Source organism: Penaeus japonicus, unplaced genomic scaffold (genome assembly GCF_977035675.1).
Source record: "Penaeus japonicus unplaced genomic scaffold, GWHDUDI00000001_assembly GWHDUDI00000034, whole genome shotgun sequence".
Classification (NCBI taxonomy): domain Eukaryota; kingdom Metazoa; phylum Arthropoda; class Malacostraca; order Decapoda; family Penaeidae; genus Penaeus; species Penaeus japonicus.
This window is the reverse complement of record NW_028234436.1, coordinates 8,900,342-8,922,841: the sequence shown is the minus strand read 5'-3', so window position 1 is coordinate 8,922,841 and position 22,500 is coordinate 8,900,342. Positions and strand designations below refer to the sequence as shown.

At 38.8% G+C, this 22,500-nt stretch overlaps 5 protein-coding genes and 1 pseudogene across 6 annotated transcripts in view; 3 read left to right on the top strand and 3 right to left on the bottom strand.

The window, feature by feature from the left end:
* Nucleotides 1–987: 987 nt before the first annotated feature.
* Nucleotides 988–2,866, bottom strand: LOC122260252 (endocuticle structural glycoprotein SgAbd-8-like). The gene is made up of 3 exons (XM_086531065.1): nt 2,813–2,866; nt 2,331–2,521; nt 988–1,914 (listed from the first exon to the last, which is right to left on the bottom strand). Exons 1-3 carry the CDS (start codon nt 2,837–2,839, stop codon nt 1,791–1,793), a joined length of 342 nt encoding a protein of 113 aa, XP_086387191.1. The 5' UTR covers nt 2,840–2,866; the 3' UTR covers nt 988–1,790.
* Nucleotides 2,867–4,019: 1,153 nt separating this feature from the next.
* On the top strand, nt 4,020–6,495 carry LOC147467679 (endocuticle structural glycoprotein SgAbd-8-like). The gene is made up of 3 exons (XM_086531066.1): nt 4,020–4,067; nt 4,859–5,049; nt 5,623–6,495. The coding sequence occupies exons 1-3, from the start codon at nt 4,041–4,043 to the stop codon at nt 5,744–5,746; spliced, it is 342 nt and encodes a 113-aa protein (XP_086387192.1). The 5' UTR covers nt 4,020–4,040; the 3' UTR covers nt 5,747–6,495.
* Nucleotides 6,496–8,159: 1,664 nt separating this feature from the next.
* Nucleotides 8,160–11,237, bottom strand: LOC122260249 (endocuticle structural glycoprotein SgAbd-8 pseudogene; annotated as a pseudogene). The gene is made up of 3 exons (XR_015190465.1): nt 11,229–11,237; nt 10,236–10,405; nt 8,160–8,887 (listed from the first exon to the last, which is right to left on the bottom strand). The product of XR_015190465.1 is annotated as an endocuticle structural glycoprotein SgAbd-8 pseudogene (transcript).
* A 274-nt stretch (nt 11,238–11,511) lies between these two features.
* Nucleotides 11,512–14,064, top strand: LOC122260259 (endocuticle structural glycoprotein SgAbd-8-like). Its single transcript, XM_086530757.1, has 3 exons — nt 11,512–11,559; nt 12,408–12,598; nt 13,165–14,064. The coding sequence occupies exons 1-3, from the start codon at nt 11,533–11,535 to the stop codon at nt 13,286–13,288; spliced, it is 342 nt and encodes a 113-aa protein (XP_086386883.1). The 5' UTR covers nt 11,512–11,532; the 3' UTR covers nt 13,289–14,064.
* A 1,358-nt stretch (nt 14,065–15,422) lies between these two features.
* LOC122260260 (endocuticle structural glycoprotein SgAbd-8-like) lies at nt 15,423–18,640 on the bottom strand. The gene is made up of 3 exons (XM_086530756.1): nt 18,589–18,640; nt 17,670–17,860; nt 15,423–16,318 (listed from the first exon to the last, which is right to left on the bottom strand). Exons 1-3 carry the CDS (start codon nt 18,613–18,615, stop codon nt 16,195–16,197), a joined length of 342 nt encoding a protein of 113 aa, XP_086386882.1. The 5' UTR covers nt 18,616–18,640; the 3' UTR covers nt 15,423–16,194.
* A 1,181-nt stretch (nt 18,641–19,821) lies between these two features.
* LOC122260251 (endocuticle structural glycoprotein SgAbd-8-like) overlaps nt 19,822–22,500 on the top strand; it is a 2,945-nt gene continuing 266 nt past the window's right edge. Inside the window, exons 1-3 of the mRNA XM_086530755.1 lie at nt 19,822–19,869; nt 20,196–20,386; nt 21,885–22,500. The exon at nt 21,885–22,500 is cut by the window's right edge and continues 266 nt beyond it. Coding sequence (XP_086386881.1) covers nt 19,843–19,869; nt 20,196–20,386; nt 21,885–22,008 — 342 coding nt within the window. The 5' untranslated portion in view covers nt 19,822–19,842 and the 3' untranslated portion in view covers nt 22,009–22,500. The remainder of the gene's footprint in view (nt 19,870–20,195; nt 20,387–21,884) is intronic.

Below are 22,500 nucleotides of genomic sequence, written 5' to 3'. Positions count from 1 at the left end.
ATACAGATTGTATGATGAAAGAAAAAGAACTTAATTGTTATAATATATTTACATAGCTAACAGTAAATAATGATATAAACCAGACAGCAAAACGACAAATGAACATTTCACTATGATTCATCACATGAAGGCTACTTACGGCCTTTATTTTATTTATTTTTCATTTTTTTCTTATGTTAAAAAAACTACCTCACTATTTCTTTTTATCAATGTACTTATTTCAAAATTGTATACATGAATGCAATAATTGGATATCGATTCACATGAATCTGTCTTATGGAGGTATTTCACATCCGTGTTCACATTTTCCTCACACGTGTGGATCCGCTCAGATGCGAGTGCTCCGGGAGGGAGGAAAGCAACACGGAGCTTGAAACTCATGGAGATTATTGTTGCTTCTTTGATTTGAATGTGTTGCTGGACTTGCAAGAACAAGACGAGGATTATGTTCTTGTCAAATTTTGTTTCAATGTTATCAGTTATTGTATATTAATACAATTACATCCAATGTATAGCAAGCTTATACTATGTTCGAGATCCTTTTCACCACAACTTTTTTTATTATATATAAACTATATACAAAATACGCAATATTTCAGACGAGTTAGAACCGCCATTACTTGCCCACAGATTTAGATACAAAAAGTTCCCAAGTTTTCGGCTGACGGGCACCACAAGGGTAAGCGTGACGCCACAAGCATAAAAGTGGATATCAAAGACGCCCATAAGACGGGCTTGTGCAAATTGGCCACGACTCCAAAGCCCATAAGCCAGAGGTTGAAAGCCACATGACGTCATGTGCAACTCCGACAAAATCCTGGCCACAGGTGGACAGGCTTTGCATAATCATGAAAACTTTAGCGATATTGGTTGTGAGAAATAATATTAATCAATAAAATCCCAATATTGACAACAGTAGTAATGATAGCGATATGTAGTATTTTATCTATGTTATTTACAACAAAAGATTATAGAAATAATAAAAAATTACACTATATAAAGTCTTTATTTAAACACAGAATTGTATGGTTAACAATGATGCACTTCACTGATATACTATATGTAATGAATAATATATTTTGCATATCTCACTCCGCAATTATCCCGTTAACAGGAAGGAAACTAAAGAAAAAAAGGAAAACACAAAATTTCAAAAATGAACATTCAGTATTGTTACTATGAAAACAGTGAACAAAAAATAATACATGAAATACAATATGTAAATCAAAATCTAGATAAACAGCATCTACAACGATCTAGAAAAAAACATCCGCAACTAGAAATTTATTTTTAAGAAAACGTGATTAAATAATTTCATGCCATTAACGACCAGATTGATAGGATGATAAAGGAAATAAAGAGGTGGAGATTTATCTTAATGAATTAAAGAAGACGAAATTTGGAGAAAAAAAAAGAAAAAAAAAAGAAAGAAGGAAGAGGAGGAGGAAGACGATTTGACGAAGGAGATGTAGAAGAAAAAACAAACAAGAAGAAAGGAAATGAAAAGAAGAAAAGGCAGATAATTAAATTGAAGAAACCAGACCAATTACTATACTAAATAAAGTCTATAATGGCGTGAATTCATTACGAGGATGCCATTGCAAGTAGAAATGTCTTCTCTTTAGTAACAACAAACAAAAGTAAAGATAAGACCAAAGGAAGAGAACGAAAGGAAACCGAAGGCACAAAATCCACGACGTTTCTTGTGTTTCAAGATTCCTCTTCAAGCGGTAAAATGTATGAATAAGATTCCCTGATTTGATTCTTCCTCACTCGCCGCTGTTGCATTGCTAATTGCCTGATCTCTGGTAGGGGAGAGGGGGGGCCACGGGGATCACCGCCCCCTGGGGCTGGTACCCCCCCTGGTCGGCCACGAAGACGATCTCGACGGGGATGCCCTCGGGGGACGTGTACCTGGTGGGGGGGGGAGGTCATGATGTAGTGTTTTATACATTCATTTTATGATTTTTCTTTATTACTATTTAACTGTTATATTTGTTCTATATATATCATCAAAATATTTTCTACGTACATGAAAAATCTAACAGCAAGATATGTCTTTCACAAACTTCATCCTATGTCATCCACACATAAAAAAAAAATGGTAATGACAATAATCAAAGTAAAATTGATTGCAAGATTTACAAAGAAAAGGAACAATCAGAGACGAAGAGCACGAGTCTACAAGAGCAAAAAATAAACCGGATGAAGCTGTCCCTCGGTACAGGTCACTAGCGTCCCTCGTAATACGAGAGAGGGCGAGAGCGAGAGCAAGAGAGCGAGAGAGAGACAGAGCGAGAGCAAGAGAGAGACGAAGCCCAAGTCCTCACCTCCAGCCTCCCTCCTTCGCCTGTCCGTCGCTCTCCTTCCCGGACTCCTGCCGGACGATGCCGTTGCCGGACTCGAAGTCGAAGGAGTAGCCACCGTAGGCGTCCTGCGTCCGGTCGTCCTTCAGGATGGGGATGGGCGCTCCATAAGGGTCGTCGGCGGCCGCCAAGAAGGACGCCGAGGAAACCAAGACCTAAGGATCAAGTTACATAAGTTCACAATAACTGATCTCACAAATGACACAGGGTTATGTTGATAAAGCTAATAGCTGGACATACATTTAGGGATCTTTGACCAAACAAAAGGCGCAAATATTTTAGTCAAACAGCAAACAAAATTAGTCATGACCTTTTTGCTAAATCTTAGAGAGCTCTCACATTCGCACTACTAACAGCTACCGGTAATCTTTTCAGACAATCGTTACATAAGATGAAAAGGAGAAAGAAAAAATATAAGAAAATAGAGAGAAATCTACGATACTCACCAAGACAAAACAGACACGGGAGATCATGATGTCAGGTTCAGAAGCAGAGTGAATTATGTTGGAGTACTTCCTACAATACACACCTATATATACACATTTCCCTACATGCACGTACATACGCACGAACAACACAAACCGCGTCACACTCCCATACCAGACACGCCCCATGCATCCTCTTCTCCGTTCGAAATATTGTGAGTGACGCAATACATTATGAAGATCTCTTTTCTGGCTGGTTACCCATCCTTTTTTTTTGTTTGTTTGTTTGTTTGTTTGCTGTTTGATTGTCTAAACATCCTCTCTCTATGCCTGCGTATATGTTTTTGTCTGTTAATTATTCTATGTATGTATGTCTATCTCTATGTGAATGCGTGAATGCGGGCCCCTTTTCCCCACTTCTTTCTCTCTCTATCTATCTATCTATTTATCTATCTCTATCTATCTATCTGTCTATCTATCTACCTACCTATCTCTCTCACTTATCGTAATACAAATAAAACTCTGTCCTCAAGCCTACTCAGTGATTTTTGTCTTTGCTGTTCCCATCAAACAAGATTCAACATAACGATGATGCAATCGCGTAATATGCAACAATCGTGTTTATGTGCAGTAATTGACCTTTTGCAACTGCGGTAAACTGGAAAAAAAAACACTTGGTTTTGCCTGCAAGACATTAGTAGACTTTCTACGTATGCATAGATATAAATATATGTATATGTACATTGAAAAGATAACCGGGAACAAACTCAATTAGATACTTATTATCTATCATTCACATTCATTTTTGTCTAGAAAGACGCGAGTCAATGAACATCTAATTAAGAGCAACAGCGCGGAAACACCTCAATTTTTACCTTCATATCAAACAACTTCCTCAGTATCGACTAAAAGATGCGTGGAATCGTAACTCATAAATCACTTTAGATATGACACGATTATGTTATTACGGTGTTTAATGGCTAATCAAAACTACTGCAAGCTTTAGATGAAAGATATGGATACCTGATATGGATGTGAAAGTTTTTCTCTCAATATATTTCACTGCTTCAATTACCGTATTCCAACACATAGAGAGGAAAAAAAAGCATGGAGGCGTGTCTGGCATGGAGGCGTGGCGTTGTCTGTGATGTGTGTGTGTGTGTGTGTGCGTGTATGGGAGCGTGTATATATAGGTGTGTATCGTGGGAGGAACTCAAACATAATTCACTCTTCTTCTCAACCATATATCATGAGCTCCCGTGTCTGTTTGGTCTTGGTAAGTTTAGTGATTTAGTATATCCCTCTATTTTGCTCTCTCTCTCTCTTTCTCTCTTTCTTTCTCTCGCTCTCTCTTTGTGTGTGCGTGTGTGTGTGTGCGTGTGTCTCCCTCTCTATCTCTCTCTCTCTCGCTCTCTTGCGCTCTCTCTCTCTCTCGCTCTCGCTCTCTCTCTCGTTCTCTCTCTCTCTCTCTCGCTCTATCTCTCTCGCGCGCGCTCTCCCTCCATCTCTCTCTCTCTTTCTATCTATCTATCTATCTCTCTTCCCGAGTGTGAGGGGTCGCTCACAAAAGTTTTTTGAAGCCAAAGTCTGGTGATCTTGATTCCTTTATTGTCGGGTAGCGGCACAGGTGATATGTTAATATTTACTTGGGAGCGATGGCTTGACGGATGTCTTCTGTTAGGCTGCGTGTGTCTCACGGGCCAAGACGGGGGTCAGCGTCGGGGGAGCTGACCGCCCCCCGCCGGACGGAGTGGTCCCTGAGGGAGTGTGTATCCGAGGGGTGAGTGTCCAGGTGTGTGAGTGAGTGAGGCTGCGACTGACCTGACGTGGCCTTATATTTGACCAGCGGGGTCGCTATAGATATATTACTAATTTTCCTGGATGGAGTTTCTTCTTCTTTATAGCATCGTGACCACGTGGCCTTCTTATATCCCCACGTGGTTTCCACGTGATCTCACACCGTGTTACTTCTATCCTCGTAATATTGCGTCATTCCTAACAAACAGCTCTTGGTATCTCGTCTCCCTCTCTTCCTCAGGTCCTCGTAACTCCTTTTCTCCTCCTCAGGTCCTCGTGTCCTCGGTGTGCCTCCTGGCGGCCGCCGACGACCCTTATGGAGCGCCCATCCCCATCCTGAAGGACGACCGGACGCAGGACGCCTACGGTGGCTACTCCTTCGACTTCGAGTCCGGCAACGGCATCGTCCGGCAGGAGTCCGGGAAGGAGAGCGACGGACAGGCGAAGGAGGGAGGCTGGAGGTGAGGACTTGGGCTTCGTCTCTCTCTTGCTCTCTTGCTCTCGCTTTCTCTCTCTCTCTCTCTCTTTCTCTCTCTCTTTCGCTCTCTCTCTCTCTATCTGTTGCTCTCGCTCTCTCTCTCTCTCTATCTCTCTCTCTCTCTCTTGCTCTCGCTCTCTCTCTCTTTCTCTCTCTCTCTCTCTCTCTCTCTCTCTCTCGCACAACGAGGGACGCTGATGACCTGTAGGGAAGGACAGCTTCATCGGGTTTATTATTTTGCTCATGTGGTCTCGTGTTCTTTGTCTCGGATTGTCCCTTTTCTTTGTAAAACTTATAATCAATTTTACTTTGATTATTGTCACCGCCATTTTTTCTTATATGTGGATGACATAGGATGAAGTTTGTAAAAGACATATCTTGCTGTTTATTCATTACACGTAGCCTTTTCTCCTGACACATGTACGTGGAATGTATGATAATGACATATATATATATAAGAAATATAACAGTTAAATAGTATGAAAGAAAAATCATAAAGGAATATATAAAACACTACATCATGACCTCCTCCCCCCCCCCCCCCCCCCCCCACCAGGTACACGTCCCCCGAGGGCATCCCCGTCGAGATCGTCTTCGTGGCCGACAAGGGGGGGTACCAGCCCCAGGGGGCGGTGATCCCCGTGGCCCCCCCTCTCCCCTACCAGAGATCAGGCAATTAGCAATGCAACAGCGGCGAGTGAGGAAGAATCAAATCAGGGAATCTTATTCATACATTTTACCTGAAGAGGAATCTTGAACTGCAAGAAACGTCGTGGATTTTGTGCCTTCGCTTTCCTTTCGTTCTCTTTCGTTGGTCTTATCTTTACTTTTGTTTGTTGTTACTAAAGAGAAGACATTTCTACTTGCAATGGCATCCTTGTAATGAATTCACGCCATTATAGACTTTATTTATTATAGTAATTGGTCTGGTTTCTTCAATTTCATTATCTGCCTTTTCTTCTTTTCATTTCTTTTCTTCTTGTGTTTTTCTACTTCTTCTTCGTCATCTCACCATCCTCATCCTCCTCCTTCATCTTAATTTTTCTTTTTTTATCCAAATTTCGTCTTCTTTAATTCATTAAGACAAATTTTCACCTATTTATGTTCTTTTATCATCCTCTTAATCTGGTCATTAATGGCATGAAATTATTTAATCAGATTTTTTCATTAATTTCTAGTTGTGGATGTTTTTATTCTAGATCGTTCTAGATGCTGTTTATTTAGATTTTGATTTACATATTGTATTTCATGTATTATTTTCTGTTCACTGTTTTCATCATAACAATATTGAATGTTCATTTTTTTAAAGTTTCTGTTTTCATTTTTTTTCTTTAGTTCCCTTCATGTTAACGGGATATGCAAAACATATTATTCATTACATTCCGTATATCAGTGAAGTGCATCATTGTTAACCATACAATTCTGTGTTTAAATAAAGACTTTATAGAATGTTTTTTTTTTTATAATTTCTCTAATCTTTTGTTGTAAATAACATAGATAACATACTACATATCGCTATCATTCCTACTGTTGGCAATATTGGGATTTTATTGACTAATATAATTTCACACAACCAATATCGCTAAAGCTTTCATGATTATGCAAAGCCTGTCCACCTGCGGCCAGGATTTTGCCGGAGTCGCGCATGACGTCATGTGGCTTTCAACCTCTGGCTTATGGGCTTTGGAGTCGTGGCCGATTTGCACAAGCCCGTCTTATGGGCGTCTTTGATATCCATGGTTATGCTTGTGGTGTCACACTTGCCCCTGTGGTGCCCGTCAGCCGAAAACTTGGGAACTTTTTGTATCTAAATCTGTGGGCAAGTAATTTCAACTCGTCTGAAATGTTGCGTATTTTGTATAGTTTATATATAATAAAAGAAAAGTTGTGGTGAAAATGATCTCGAACATAGTATAAGCTTACTGTATCACTGGAGTTTATATATAATAAAAAAAAAAGTTGTGGTGAAAATTATCTTGAACATAGTGTAAGCTTACTGTATCACTGGATCTAATTGTATTAATATACAATAACTAATAACATTGAAACAAAATTTGACAAGAACGTAATCATCGTCTTGTTCTTCCAAGTCCAGCAATACACTCAAAGCAAAGAAGCAACAATAATCTCCGTGAGTTTCAAGCTCCGTGTTGCTTTCCTCCCTCCCGGAGCACTCGCATCTGAGCGGATCCACACGTGTGAGGAACATGTGAACACGGATGTAAAATACCTCCATAAGACGGGTTCGTGTGAATCGATATCCAGTTATTTCATTCATATACACAATTTTGAAATAAGTACATTGATAAAAAAATAGTGAGGTAGTTTTTAGAACATAAGGAAAATAAAATAAGATAAAATAAAGGCCGTAAGTAGCCTTCATGTGATGAATCATAGTGAAATGCTCATGTTTCGTTTTGTTGTCTGGTTTATATCATTATTTACTGTTAGCTATGTAAATATGCTATAACAATTAAGTTATAATATATTAAGTTATAATATATTAAGTTATAATATATATATATATATATATATATATATATATATATATATATATATATATGTATGTATATATATGTACATATACATACATATATGCATGTATGTGTGTGTTTGTGTGTATGTGATTCTTAAAGGAAAAAGTGTCTGACTATAAGTTGCAGAAATATTCATTGTGGGGGAGACACGCCCAAATCCTGATCGAAAGATGGCAGTATTCATATACTTGGACTTTGCAACCGGTCAGCGGTCTATGGCGTCAACTGAGCGTGCATGTTGAAAGTGCTATATTGCGTATAGATTGTGGCACTGCTCTGCCGTAACTGATCATGACTTTGGTAGACATGTATAGCAATATTTGTTGTATGTCGCAATATCAGTAAAGAAAATAACAAATATTGGCAAGCAAGAAAGCAAGAAAGGGATAATCTTAATCACAACATTTATTTGTACACAGAATGGAACTTCTAACAATGTTTGACTTTATTCATAAAATTTTACGTTTTGTATTATTTCATTCTGTAATGATCAGGTTGATATTAAGGGAAAGGGAGACACTAAAAGAAATTTGGAAATTAAAAAAATATGCTTTTTTATTTTACGAAAATAAAAACAATGGACAGAAAGTAACATATGAAATGTGATGGGCGACCTAATATCTGAAGAAAATATTTGCATGACTAGAAAAAAAGGAAAACATTTGGGTTAATAATAACAACGAACAGACTTTAACGACGAACGAAATATGGAATTTAAAAATATATATATATCATGATGAATTATGAAAGACAAATAATTTTGGAAAAGTACCTCGATGAAAAAGGGAAATATCATAGATGTAGAAAGAGGATGAAGAGACGCAGAAGAAGAAGAAAACAAACAGAAGAGGTGAAAGAAGGAGAGGAATCAGAATTTGAAAAGAAAAGAAAAATGCTGATGATGAAAAAGTAGACAGGATTGCTACAATATAGCGAGTAATATTGTATATTTCTTAAACCCTTATTTTTTTTTTAACAAGTAAAGTAAATGAACGTTATCAGAAACTATCTTAGAAAGGGAAAAAAACAGGGAAAGAAGAAAATAAAAGTAGAATAAACGCGCCAAATCCAAGTTTTCAGTGATTCTAGACATTTCAGGCTGTAAAATATAAAACAAGAAGCTCGGATTTCCTTCTTTCACTCTCGCCCTTGTTACTTTATCAATTGCCTGATCTCTGGTAGGGGAGAGGGGGGGCCACGGGGATGACCGCCCCCTGGGGCTGGTACCCTCCCTGGTCGGCCACGAAGACGATCTCGACGGGGACGCCCTCGGGGGACGTGTACCTGGCGGCGAAATAGGTCAGGTAATATCATCACTGCATGTATCAATATTGTTAGCAAGGTCAGCATCATGAAATAAGTCATTTCTATTGCCATCTTATAGTCTCAGGATTATGTTCTCGGTATTCTGAACTTGGCAGTTGGTTGTGTTTCATTTCTTTTCGTTCGTTCTTTTTGTTCTTCCTTTTAGATAGGGAGCCACCTGTATAGCTAGTGAATAGGAAGCTAGATTATAGAATGTCAAATTATATGACATTTCAGTGATATCGATTTCTATTTGCTTCTAACATGTTTGCGTTAGGCGAGAAAAGCTAATTTGCAATGCTAATAACAACACACAAAAAAAAAAGAAAAAAAAAACGGGCATATATAAAATTAATTCCTTTATGATGTGTTATTGTAATGATGGTCGTTTCCATAACCCATTTATGACCTCAATTTCAACAAATAATTTACGTTACGTTAATTTTTTTTTTTTTTTTTTTTTTTACACGAAATTAGATCATTTGTAATCAGGATAAAAGCAATTCACCTCATGTGCTTACCATCACTTTCGGAAGTAAGGCCACTCGTAAGCTCAGTCCAGCCATGCGTATCCTTGTTTGTATTTTGATGTTTTATCCATTTTCATCAATGAAAAAGTAGGTTGTTTGTAACGTTATACCCAGATTTACGTGCAAAGAGCAAGTTAAGTGATTTGAAATCATTTTTTTCCTTTGTGTAAAATTATTAAATTCGTAATATACGTTTAAGGAAACTATTAACCTTAAAAAATAATCATCATATAGATATTATTAGATTGATATCATCTTAAAGATCTTAACAGATATTCATAATTCAAGATCGATAAGATATATACAGAATGTACAAATTGAATTAGACATGGATTAACCGGATTAATTTGCATCATTAAATAAAAATCAGGAGGAGAGAACTGTGCAATGCCTGAACATGAAATCCATTGATCAAAAAGAAGAAGAAAAAAAATCAAAACAAAACACTTCGCTTCATCTTAAAAACAAACTTAAAATCAAACAAATTTTAATCTTTACTATTCAAAAGGCGCTGAGAAGCGGACAAAGAATGTACAGTCCTGATGCCAAACTTCCCAAATGTAATAAAACTAAAATTAATAAAATGAAAAAAAAAATCAACTTCACACAACTTCAGGCATCCGTTCCGAAAGAGAGAGAAACAAGGAAAGAGGGAGAGAGAGCGAGACAGTGAGACAGTGAGAGAGAGAGAGAGATAGAGATAGATAGATAGATAGAAAGAGAGAGAGCGAGAGAGAGAGAGAGAGCGAGAGAGAGACAGAGCGAGAGCAAGAGAGAGACGAAGCCCAAGTCCTCACCTCCAGCCTCCCTCCTTCACCTGTCCGTCGCTCTCCTTCCCGGACTCCTGCCGGACGATGCCGTTGCCGGACTCGAAGTCGAAGGAGTAGCCACCGTAGGCGTCCTGCGTCCGGTCGTCCCTCAGGATGGGGATGGGCGCTCCATAAGGGTCGTCGGCGGCCGCCACTTCCTACAATACACACCTATATATACACATTTCCATACACGTACATACGCACTAACAACACAAACCGCGTCACACTGCCATACCAGACACGCCCCATGCATCCTCTTCTCCGTTCGAAATATTGTGAGTGACGCAATACATTATGAAGATCTCTTTTCTGGCTGGTTACCCATCCTTTTTTTGTTTGTTTGTTTGTTGCCTGTTTGTCTAAACACTATCTCTCTACACCCGAGTATATTTTTTTGTCTGTTAATTCGTCTGTGTATTTTTGAATGCGAGAATGCGGGCCCCTTTCCTTAACTTCTTTCTCTCTCTATCTATCTATCTATCTATCTATCTATTTCACTTATCGTATTACAAATAAATCATATCTTATAGAAATGTCTACTCTGTCCCGATCCTTACTCGATGATTTATGTCTATGTTGCTCTCATCTAATTCAACATAACGATTATGGAATCACGTAATATGCAACAATCGTCTTTATGTGCAGTAATTGAACTTTTGCAACTGCGGTAAACTGGAAAAAAACACTTGGTTTTGCCTGCAAGACAGTAGACTTTCTACGTATGCATAGATATAAATATATGTATATGTACATTGAAAAGATAACCGGGAACAAACTCAATTAGATACTTATTATCTATCATTCACATTCATTTTTGTCTAGAAAGACGCGAGTCAATGAATATCAAATCACGAGCAACAGCGCGGAAACACAGCAATTTTTTAACTTCATATCAAACAACTTCCTCAGTATCGACTAAAAGATGCGTGAAATCGTAACTTATATATATATATATATATATATATATATATATATCACTTTAGACATGGCACAATTATGCTATTACGGTGTTTAATGGGTAATCAAAACTAGTGCAAGTTTTAGATGAGTGATACCTGATATGGATGTGAAAGTTTTTCTCTCTCAATATATTTCATTGCTTCAATCACCGTATTCCAACACATAGAGAGGAAAAAAAACATGGAGGCGTGTCTGGCATGAAGGCGTGGCGTTGCCTGTGATGTGTGTGTGTATGTGCGTACGTGTATGGGAGTGTGTATATATAGGTGTGTATCGTGGGAGGAACTCAAACATAATTCACTCTTCTTCTCAACCATACAACATGAGCTCCCGTTTCTGTTTGGTCTTGGTAAGTTTAGTGATTTAGTATATTCCTCTATTTTGCTCTCTCTCTCTCTCTCTTTCTTTCTCTCGCTCTCTCTTTGTGTGTGCGTGTGTGTGTGTGTGCGTGTGCGTGTGTCTCCCTCTCTCTCTCGCTCTCTCTCTCTCTCTCTCTCTCTCTTGCTCTCTCTCTCGTTCTCTCTCTCTCTCGTTCTCTCTCTCTCTCTCTCGCTCTATCTCTCTCTCGCGCGCTCTCCCTCCATCTCTCTCTCTCTCTCGCTCTATCTCTCTCTCGCGCGCTCTCCCTCCATCTCTCTCTCTCTCTTTCTATCTATCTATCTATCTCTCTTCCCGAGTGTGAGGGGTCGCTCACAAAAGGTTTTTGAAGCCAAAGTCTGGTGATCTTAATTCCTTTATTGTCGGGTAGCGGCACAGGTGATATGTTAATATTTACTTGGGAGCGATGGCTTGACGGATGTCTTCTGTTAGGCTGCGTGTGTCTCACGGGCCAAGACGGGGGTCAGCGGCGGGGGAGCTGACCGCCCCCCGCCGGAACAGAGTGGTCCCTGAGGGAGTGTGTATCCGAGGGGTGAGTGTCCAGGTGTGTGAGTGAGTGAGGCTGCGAGTGACCTGACGTGGCCTTATATTTGACCAGCGGGGTCGCTATAGATATATTACTAATTTTCCTGGATGGAGTTTCTTCTTCTTTATAGCTTCGTGACCACGTGGCCTTCTTATATCCCCACGTGGTTTCCACGTGATCTCATACCGTGTTACTTCTATCCTCGTAATATTACGTCATTCCTAACAAACAGCTCTTGGTATCTCGTCTCCCTCTCTTCATCAGTTCCTCGTAACTCCTTTTATCCTCCTCAGGTCCTCGTGTCCTCGGTGTGCCTCCTGGCGGCCGCCGACGACCCTTATGGAGCGCCCATCCCCATCCTGAGGGACGACCGGACGCAGGACGCCTACGGTGGCTACTCCTTCGACTTCGAGTCCGGCAACGGCATCGTCCGGCAGGAGTCCGGGAAGGAGAGCGACGGACAGGCGAAGGAGGGAGGCTGGAGGTGAGGACTTGGGCTTCGTCTCTCTCTTGCTCTCTTGCTCTCGCTTTCTCTCTCTCTCTCTCTCTCTCTTTCGCTCTCTCTCTCTCTCTCTCTAACTGTTGCTCTCTTGCTCTCGCTCTCTCTCTCTCTATCTCTCTCTTTCTCTCTTGCTCTCGCTCTCTCTCTCTTTCTTTCTCTCTCTCTCTCTCTCTCTCTCGCACAACGAGGGACGCTGATGACCTGTAGGGAAGGATAGCTTCATCGGGTTTATTATTTTGCTCATGTGGTCTCGTGTTCTTTGTCTCGGATTGTCCCTTTTCTTTGTAAAACTTATAATCAATTTTACTTTGATTATTGTCACCGCCATTTTTTCTTATATGTGGATGACACAGGATGAAGTTTGTAAAAGACATATCTTGCTGTTTATTCATTACACGTAGCCTTTTCTCCTGACACATGTACGTGGAATGTATGATAATGACATATATATATAAGAAATATAACAGTTAAATAGTATGAAAGAAAAATCATAAAGGAATATATAAAACACTACATCATGACCTACTCCATCCCCCCCCCCCCACCAGGTACACGTCCCCCGAGGGCATCCCCGTCGAGATCGTCTTCGTAGCCGACCAGGGGGGGTACCAGCCCCAGGGGGCGGTGATCCCCGTGGCCCCCCCTCTCCCCTACCAGAGATCAGGCAATTAGCAAGGCAACAGCGGCGAGTGAGGAAGAACCAAATCAGGGAATCTTATTCATACATTTTTCCGCCTGAAGAGGAATTTTGAACTGCAAGAAACGTCGTGGATTCTGTGGCTTCGGTTTCCTTTCGTTCTCTTCCTTTGGTCTTATCTTTACTTTTGTTTGTTGTTACTAAAGAGAAGACATTTCTACTTGCAATGGCATCCTTGTAATGAATTCACGCCATTATAGACTTTATTTAGTATAGTAATTGGTCTGGTTTCTTCAATTTCATTATCTGCCTTTTCTTCTTTTCATTTCTTTTCTTCCTGTGTTTTTTCTACTTCTTCTTCTTCATCTCACCATCCTCATCCTCCTCCTTCATCTTTCTTTTTCTTTTTTTATCCAAATTTCGTCTTCTTTAATTCATTAAGACAAATTTTCACTTATTTATGTTCTTTTATCATCCTCTTAATCTGGTCATTAATGGCATGAAATTATTTAATCAGATTTTTTTTATTAATTTCTAGTTGTGGATGTTTTTATTCTAGATCGTTCTAGATGCTGTTTATTTAGATTTTGATTTACATATTGTATTTCATGTATTATTTTCTGTTCATTGTTTTCATCATAACAATATTGAATGTTCATTTTTTTAAAGTTTCTGTTTTCATTTTTTTCTTTAGTTCCCTTCATGTTAACGGGATATGCAAAACATATTATTCATTACATACAGTATATCAGTGAAGTGCATCATTGTTAACCATCAATTCTGTGTTTAAATAAAGACTTTATAGAATGTATATATATATTTTTTTTTAATTTCTCTAATCTTTTGTTGTAAATAACATAGATAAAATACTACATATCGCTATCATTACTACTGTTGTCAATATTGGGATTTTATTAACCAATATTATTTCTCACAACCAATGTCGCTAAAGCTTTCATGATCATGCAAAATCTGTCCACCTACGACCAGAATTTTGCCGGAGTCGCGCATGACGTCATGTGGCTTTCAACCTCTGGCTTATGGGCTTTGGAGTCGTGGCCGATTTGCACAAGCCCGTCTTATGGGCGTCTTTGATAGCCATGGTTATACTTGCGATGTCACGCTTACCCTTGTGGTGCCCGTCAGCCGAAAACTTGGGAACTTTTTGTATCTAAATCCGTGGGCAAGTAATTTTATCTCGTCTGAAATGTTGCGTATTTTGTATAGTTTATATATAATAGAAAAAAAAGTTGTGGTGAAAATTATCTTGAACATAGTGTAAGCTTACTGTATCATTGGATGCAATTGTATCAATATACAATAACTAATAACATTGAAACAAAAATTGACAAGAACATAATCATCGTCTTGTTCTTGCAAGTCCCGCAACACATTCAAATCAAAGTAGCAACAATAATCTCCGTGAGTTTCAAGCTCCGTGTTGCTTTCTTCCCTCCCGGAGCACTCGTCTCTGAGCGGATCCACACGTGTGAGGAAAATGTGAACACGGATGTAAAATACCTCCATAAGACGGCTTAGTGTGAATCGATATCCAATTATTTCATTCATATATACGATTTTGAAAAAAGTATATTGATAAAAAAATAGTGAGGTAGTTTTTTTAACATAAGAAAAAGATAAAATAAAATAAAGGCCGTAAGTAGCCTTCATGTGATGAATCATAGTGAAATGTTCATGTTTCGTTTTGCTGTCTGGTTTATATCATTATTTACTGTTAGCTATGTAAATATGTTATAACAATTAAGTTATAATATATTAAGTTATAATATATATAAATATATATATATATATGTATATATATGTACATATACATACATATATGCATGTATGTGTGTGTGGGTGTGAGTGTGACTCTTAAAGGAAAAAGTGTCTGACTATAAGTTGCAGAAATATTCATTGTGGGAGAGACACGCCCGAATCCTGATCGAAAGATGGCAATATTCATATACTTAGACTTTGCAACCGGTCAGCAGTCTATGGCGTCAATTGAGCGTGCATGTTGAAAGTGCTATATTGCGTATAGATTGTGGCACTGCTCTGCCGTAAATGATCATGACTTTGGTAGACATGTATAGCAATATTTGTTGTATGTTGCAATATCAGTAAAGAAAATAACAAATATTGGCAAGCAAGAAAGCAAGAAATGGATAATCTTAATCACAACTTTTATTTGCACACAGAATGGAACTTCTAACAATGTTTGACTTTATTCATAAAATTTTACGTTTTGTATTATTTCATTCTGCAATGATCAGGTTGATATTAAGGGAAAGGAAGACACTAAAAGAAATTTGGAAATGAAAAAAATATGCTTTTTTATTTTACGAAAATAAAAACAATGGACAGAAAGTAACATATGAAATGTGATGGGCGACCTAATATCTGAAGAAAATATTTGCATGACTAGAAAAAAAGGAAAACATTTGGGTTAATAATAACAACGAACAGACTTTAACGACGAACGAAATATGGAATTAAAAAAATATATATATCATGATGAATTATGAAAGACAAATAGTTTTGGAAAAGTTCCTCGATGAAAAAGGGAAATATCATAGATGTTGAAAGAGGATGAAGAGACGCAGAAGAAGAAGAAAACAAAAAGAAGAGGTGAAAGAAGGAGAGGAATCAGAATTTGAAAAGAAAAGAAAAATGCTGATGATGAAAAAGTAGACAGGATTGCTACTATATAGCGAGTAATATTGTCTATTTCTTAAACCCTTATTATTTTTTTAAACAAGTAAAGTAAATGAACGTTATCAGAAACTATCTTAGAAAGGGAAAAAACAGGGAAGGAAGAAAACAAAAGTAGACTAAACGCACCAAATCCAAGTTTTCAGTGATTCTAGACTTTTCAGGCTATAAAATATAAAACAAGATTCTCGGATTTCATTCTTTCACTCTCGCCCTTGTTACTTTATCAATTGCCTGATCTCTGGTAGGGGAGAGGGGGGGCCACGGGGATCACCGCCCCCTGGGGCTGGTACCCCCCCTGGTCGGCCACGAAGACGATCTCGACGGGGACGCCCTCGGGGGACGTGTACCTGGCGGCGTAAAAGGTCAGGTAATATCATCATTTCATGTATCAGTATTGTTAGGAAAGGTCGGCATCATGAAATAAGTCATTTCTATTGCCATCCTATAGTCTCAGGATTATGTTCTCGGTATTCTGAACTTGGCAGTTGGTTGTGTTTCATTTCTTCTCGTTCTTTTTGTTCTTCCTTTTTGATAGGGAGCCACCTGTATAGCTAGTGAATATGAAGCTAGATTATAGAATGTCAAATTATATGACATTTCACTGTGATATCGATTTCTATTTGCTTCTAACATGTCTACGTTAGGCGAGAAAAGATGATTTGCTATGCTAATAACCACAAAAAAAAAGAAGAAAAAAAAAAAAAAAATCGGGCATATATAAAATTAATTCCTTTGTGATGTGTCATTGTAATGATGGCCGTTTCCATAACCCATTTATGACCTTAATTTCAACAAATAATTTACGTTACGATATATTTTTTACACGAAATTAGATCATTTGTAATCAGAACAAAAGCAATTCACCTCATGAACTTAACATCACTTTCGGAAGTAAGTCCATTTGTAAGCTCAGTCCAGCCATAAGTAAACTTATTTGTATTTTGATGTTTTATCCATTTTCATCAATGAAAAAGTAGGTTGTTTGTAACGTTATACCCACATTTACGTGCAAAGAGCAAGTTAAGTGATTTGAAATCATTTTTTTCCTTTGTGTGAAATTATTAAATTCGTAATATACGTTCAAGCAAACTATTAATCTTAAAAAATAATCATCATTTAGATATTATTATATTGATATCATCTTAAAGATCTTAACAGATATTCATAATTCAAGATTGATAAGATATATACAGAATGTACAAATTGAATTAGACATACGAAAACGGATTAATCTGCATCATTAAATAAAAATCAGGAGGAGAGAACTGTGCAATCTCTGAACATGAAATCCAAAAAGAAGAAGAAAAAAATCAAAACAAAACAAAAATAAACTGAGACCTTAGTTCGCTTCATCTTGAAAACAAACTTAAAAGCAAACAAACTTTAATCTTTACTATTCAAAAGGCGCTGAGAAGCGGACAAAGAATGTACAGTCCTGATGCCAAACTTCCCAAATGTAATAAAACTAAAATTAATAATAAAAAAAAAAATTAACTTCACACAACTTCAGGCATCCGTTTCGAGAGAGAGAAACAAGGAAAGAGGGAGAGAGAGTGAGACAGTGAGACAGTGAGAGAGAGAGAGGAGAGAGAGAGAGAAAGAGAGAGAGCGAGAGAGAGCGAGAGAGAGAGAGAGAGAGCGAGAGAGAGAGAGAGAGCGAGCGAGAGAGCAAGAGAGAGACGAAGCCCAAGTCCTCACCTCCAGCCTCCCTCCTTCGCCTGTCCGTCGCTCTCCTTCCCGGACTCCTGCCGGACGATGCCGTTGCCGGACTCGAAGTCGAAGGAGTAGCCACCGTAGGCGTCCTGCGTCCGGTCGTCCCTCAGGATGGGGATGGGCGCTCCATAAGGGTCGTCGGCGGCCGCCAGGAGGCACACCGAGGACACGAGGACCTGAGGAAGAGAGGGAGACGAGATACCAAGAGCTGTTTGTTAGGAATGACGTAATATCAAGAGGATATAAATAACACGGTGTGAGATCACGTGGAAACCACGTGGGGATATAAGAAGGCCACGTGGTCACGATGCTATAAAGATGAAGAAACTCCATCCAGATAAATTAGTAATCTATCTATAGCGACCCCGCTGGTCAAATATAAGGCCACGTCAGGTCAGTCGCTGTCTCACTCACTCACACACCTGGACACTCACCCCTCGGATATACACTCCCCCAGGGACCACTCTGTCCGGCGGGGAACGATCAGCTCCCTCGCCGCTGACCCCCGCCTTGGCCCGTGAGACACACGCAGCCTAACAGAAGACATCCGTCAAGCCATCGCTCCCAAGTAAATATCAACATATCACCTGTGCCGCTACCCGACAATAAAGGAATCAAGATCACCAGACTTTGGCTTCAAAAACCTTTTGTGAGCGACCCCTCACACTCGGGAAGAGAGATAGATAGATAGATAGAAAGAGAGAGAGAGAGAGATGGAGGGAGAGCGCGCGCGAGAGAGAGAGAGAACGAGAGCAAGGGAGAGGGAGAGAGGGAGACACACGCACACGCACACACACACACACACACACACACACGCACACACAAAGAGAGAGCGAGAGAAAGGAAGAGAGAGAGAGAGTGAAAGAGAGCGAAATAGAGGGATATACTAAATCACTAAACTTACCAAGACCAAACAGACACGGGAGCTCATGATGTATGGTTGAGAAGAAGAGTGAATTATGTTTGAGTTCCTCCCACGATACACACCTATATATACACGCTCCCATACACGCACGCACATACACACACACACATCACAGACAACGCCACGTCTCCATGCCAGACACGCCTCCATGCTTTTTTTTCCTCTCTATGTGTTGGAATACGGTGATTGAAGCAATGAAATTTAATGAGAGAGAAAAACTTTCACATCCATATCAGGTATCAGTCATCTAAAGCTTGCAATAGTTTTGATTACCCATTAAACACCGTAATAACATAATTGTGTCATGTCTAAAGTGATATATAAGTTACGATTCCACGCATCTTTTAGTCGATACTGAGGAAGTTGTTTGATATGAAGGTAAAACATTGCTGTTTCCGCGCTGTTGCTCTTAATTAGATGTTCATTGACTCGCGTCATTCTAGACAAAATGTATGTGAATGATAGATAATAAGTGTGTAATTGAGTTTGTTCCAGGTTATCTTTTCAATGTACATATACATATATTTATATCTATACATACGTAGAAAGTCTACTAATGTCTTGCAGGCAACTCCAAATGTTTTTTTTTTTCCAGTTATCCGCAGTTGCAAAAGGTCAATTACTGCACATAAACACGATTGTTGCATATTACGCGATTGCATAATCGTTATGTTGAATTAGATGAGAGCAACATAGACATAAATCACTGAGTAGGCATGAGGACAGTAGATATTTCTATAAGATATGGTTTATTTGTAATACAATAATATATATATATATATATATATATATATATATATATATATATATATAGAGAGAGAGAGAGAGAGAGAGAGAGAGAGAGAGAGAGAGAGAGAGAAAGAAAGAGAAAGAAGTTAAGGAAAGGGGCCCGCATTCTGGTATTCAAAAAATACATAGACGAATTAACAGACAAAAAAATATACTCGGGTATAGAGAGAGAGTGTTTAGACAAACAGACGGCAAACAAACAAACAAACAACAACAACAACAACAGGATGGGCAACCAGCCAGAAAAGAGATCTTCATAATGTATTGCGTCACTCACAATATTTCGAACGGAGAAGAGGATGCATGGGGCGTGTCTGGTATGGGAGTGTGACGCGGTTTGTGTTGTTCGTGCGTATGTACGTGCATGTAGGGAAATGTGTATATATAGGTGTGTATTGTAGGAAGTACTCCAACATAATTCACTCTGCTTCTGAACCTGACATCATGATCTCCCGTGTCTGTTTTGTCTTGGTGAGTATCAGATTTAACTTTATTTTCTTGTATTTTTTCTCTCACTTTTTCATCCTATGTAACGATTGTCTGAAAAGATTACCGGTAGCTGTTAGTAGTGCGAATGTGAGAGCTCTCTAAGATTTAGCAAAAAGGTCATTACTAATTTTGTTTGCTGTTTGACTAAAATATTTGCGCCTTTTGTTTGGTCAAAGATCCCTAAATGGAAAGGGTTAGATCAGACGCATTTTGCTCTTCTCGCTCTTGTCCAGCTATTAGCTTTACCAACATAACCCTGTGTCATTTGTGAGATCAGTTATTGTGAACTTATGTAACTTGATCCTCAGGTCTTGGTTTCCTCGGCGTCCTTCTTGGTGGCCGCCGACGACCCTTATGGAGCGCCCATCCCCATCCTGAAGGACGACCGGACGCAGGACGCCTACGGTGGCTACTCCTTCGACTTCGAGTCCGGCAACGGCATCGTCCGGCAGGAGTCCGGGAAGGAGAGCGACGGACAGGCGAAGGAGGGAGGCTGGAGGTGAGGACTTGGGCTTCGTCTCTCTCTTGCTCTCTCAGGAGTCCGGGAAGGAGAGCGACGGACAGGCGAAGGAGGGAGGCTGGAGGTGAGGACTTGGGCTTCGTCTCTCTCTCGCTCTCGCTCTCTCTCTCTCTCGCTCTCGCTCTTTCTCGCTCTCTCTCTCGATCTATCTATCTATCTCTATCTCTCTCTCTCTCTCACTGTCTCACTGTCTCACTGTCTCACTGTCCTCTCTCTCCCTCTTTCCTTGTTTCTCTCTCTTTCGGAACGGATGCCTGAAGTTGTGTGAAGTTGTTGTTTTTTTTCATTTTATTAATTTTAGTTTTATTACATTTGGGAAGTTTGGCATCAGGACTGTACATTCTTTGTCCGCTTCTCAGCGCCTTTTGAATAGTAAAGATTAAAGTTTGTTTGCTTTTAAGTTTGTTTTTAAGATGAAGCGAACTAAGGTCTCAGTTTGTTTTTGTTTTGTTTTGATTTTTTTCTTCTTCTTTTTGATCAATGGATTTCATGTTCAGAGATTGCACAGTTCTCTCCTCCTGATTTTTATTTAATGATGCAGATTAATCCGTTTTCGTATGTCTAATTCAATTTGTACATTCTGTATATATCTTATCAATCTTGAATTATGAATATCTGTTAATATCTATACGCTGATATCTATATAATATCTATATGATTATTATTTTTTAAGATATGAATATTTTACTTCAATTTATATTATGAAATTAATGATTTTGCAGAAAGGAAAAAAATGATTTCAAATCACTTAACTTGCTCCTTGCACGTAAATGTGGGTATAACGTTATAAACAATCTACTTTTTCATTGATGAAAATGGATAAAACATCAAAATACAAACAAAATAAAACAAAATAAGGATAGCATGGCTGGACTGAGCTTACAAATGGCCTTACATCCAAAAGTAATGATAAGCTCATGAGGTGAAATACTTTTGTTCAGATTGCAAATGATCCAGTTTCGTGTAAAAAAAAAAAAAAAAAAAAAAAAAAATCTAACGTAACGTAAATTATTTGTTGAAATTAAGATCATAAATGGGTTATGGAAACGACCATCATTACAATGAAACATCATAAAGGAATTAATTTTATATATGCCCGTTTCTTTTTTTTTTTCTTTTTTTTTTTTTTTTTGTGTGTGTGTGTGTTGTTATTAGCATTGCAAATCAGCTTTTCTCGCCTAACGCAAACATGTTAGAAGCAAATAGAAATCGATATCACTGAAATGTCATATAATTTGACATTCTATAATCTAGCTTCATATTCACTAGCTATACAGGTGGCTCCCTATCAAAAAGGAAGAACAAAAAGAACGAACGAGAAGAAATGAAACACAACCAACTGCCTAGTTCAGAGTACCGAGAACATAATCCTGAGACTATAAGATGACAATAGAAATGACCTATTTCATAATGCTGACCTCTCCTAACAATATTGATACATGCAATGATGATATTACCTGACCTTTTACGCCGCCAGGTACACGTCCCCCGAGGGCGTCCCCGTCGAGATCGTCTTCGTGGCCGACCAGGGGGGGTACCAGCCCCAGGGGGCGGTGATCCCCGTGGCCCCCCCTCTCCCCTACCAGAGATCAGGCAATTGATAAAGTAACAAGGGCGAGAGTGAAAGAATGAAATCCGAGAATCTTGTTTTATATTTTACAGCCTGAAAAGTCTAGAATCACTGAAAACTTGGATTTGGTGCGTTTAGTCTACTTTTGTTTTCTTCCTTCCCTGTTTTTTCCCTTTCTACGATAGTTTCTGATAACGTTCATTTACTTTACTTGTTTAAAAAAATAATAAGGGTTTAAGAAATATACAATATTACTCGCTATATATTAGCAATCCTGTCTACTTTTTCATCATCAGCATTTTTCTTTTCTTTTCAAATTCCGATTCCTCTCCTTCTTTCACCTCTTCTTTTTGCTTACTTCTTCTTCTGTGCCTCTTCATCCTCTTCCATCATCTATGATATTTCCCTTTTCCATCGAGGTACTTTTCCAAAACTGATTGTCTTTCATAATTCATCATATCTTTTTTTTTAAACTTCCATATTTCGTTCGTCGTTAAAGTCTGTTCGTTGTTATTATTAACCA

Excerpts from the sequence above, each read along its gene's own strand:
- LOC147467679 (XM_086531066.1), top strand. The coding sequence starts at position 4,041 with ATGAGCTCCCGTGTCTGTTTGGTCTTG. Across the intron at positions 4,068-4,858 it reads CCCGTGTCTGTTTGGTCTTG|GTCCTCGTGTCCTCGGTGTG; the intron begins GTAAGTTTAGTG and ends TCTCCTCCTCAG. Across the intron at positions 5,050-5,622 it reads GCGAAGGAGGGAGGCTGGAG|GTACACGTCCCCCGAGGGCA; the intron begins GTGAGGACTTGG and ends CCCCCCCACCAG.
- LOC122260260 (XM_086530756.1), bottom strand. The coding sequence starts at position 18,615 with ATGAGCTCCCGTGTCTGTTTGGTCTTG. Across the intron at positions 17,861-18,588 it reads CCCGTGTCTGTTTGGTCTTG|GTCCTCGTGTCCTCGGTGTG; the intron begins GTAAGTTTAGTG and ends TCTCTTCCTCAG. Across the intron at positions 16,319-17,669 it reads GCGAAGGAGGGAGGCTGGAG|GTACACGTCCCCCGAGGGCG; the intron begins GTGAGGACTTGG and ends TTACGCCGCCAG.
- LOC122260252 (XM_086531065.1), bottom strand. The coding sequence starts at position 2,839 with ATGATCTCCCGTGTCTGTTTTGTCTTG. Across the intron at positions 2,522-2,812 it reads CCCGTGTCTGTTTTGTCTTG|GTCTTGGTTTCCTCGGCGTC; the intron begins GTGAGTATCGTA and ends CTTGATCCTTAG. Across the intron at positions 1,915-2,330 it reads GCGAAGGAGGGAGGCTGGAG|GTACACGTCCCCCGAGGGCA; the intron begins GTGAGGACTTGG and ends CCCCCCCACCAG.
- LOC122260259 (XM_086530757.1), top strand. The coding sequence starts at position 11,533 with ATGAGCTCCCGTTTCTGTTTGGTCTTG. Across the intron at positions 11,560-12,407 it reads CCCGTTTCTGTTTGGTCTTG|GTCCTCGTGTCCTCGGTGTG; the intron begins GTAAGTTTAGTG and ends TATCCTCCTCAG. Across the intron at positions 12,599-13,164 it reads GCGAAGGAGGGAGGCTGGAG|GTACACGTCCCCCGAGGGCA; the intron begins GTGAGGACTTGG and ends CCCCCCCACCAG.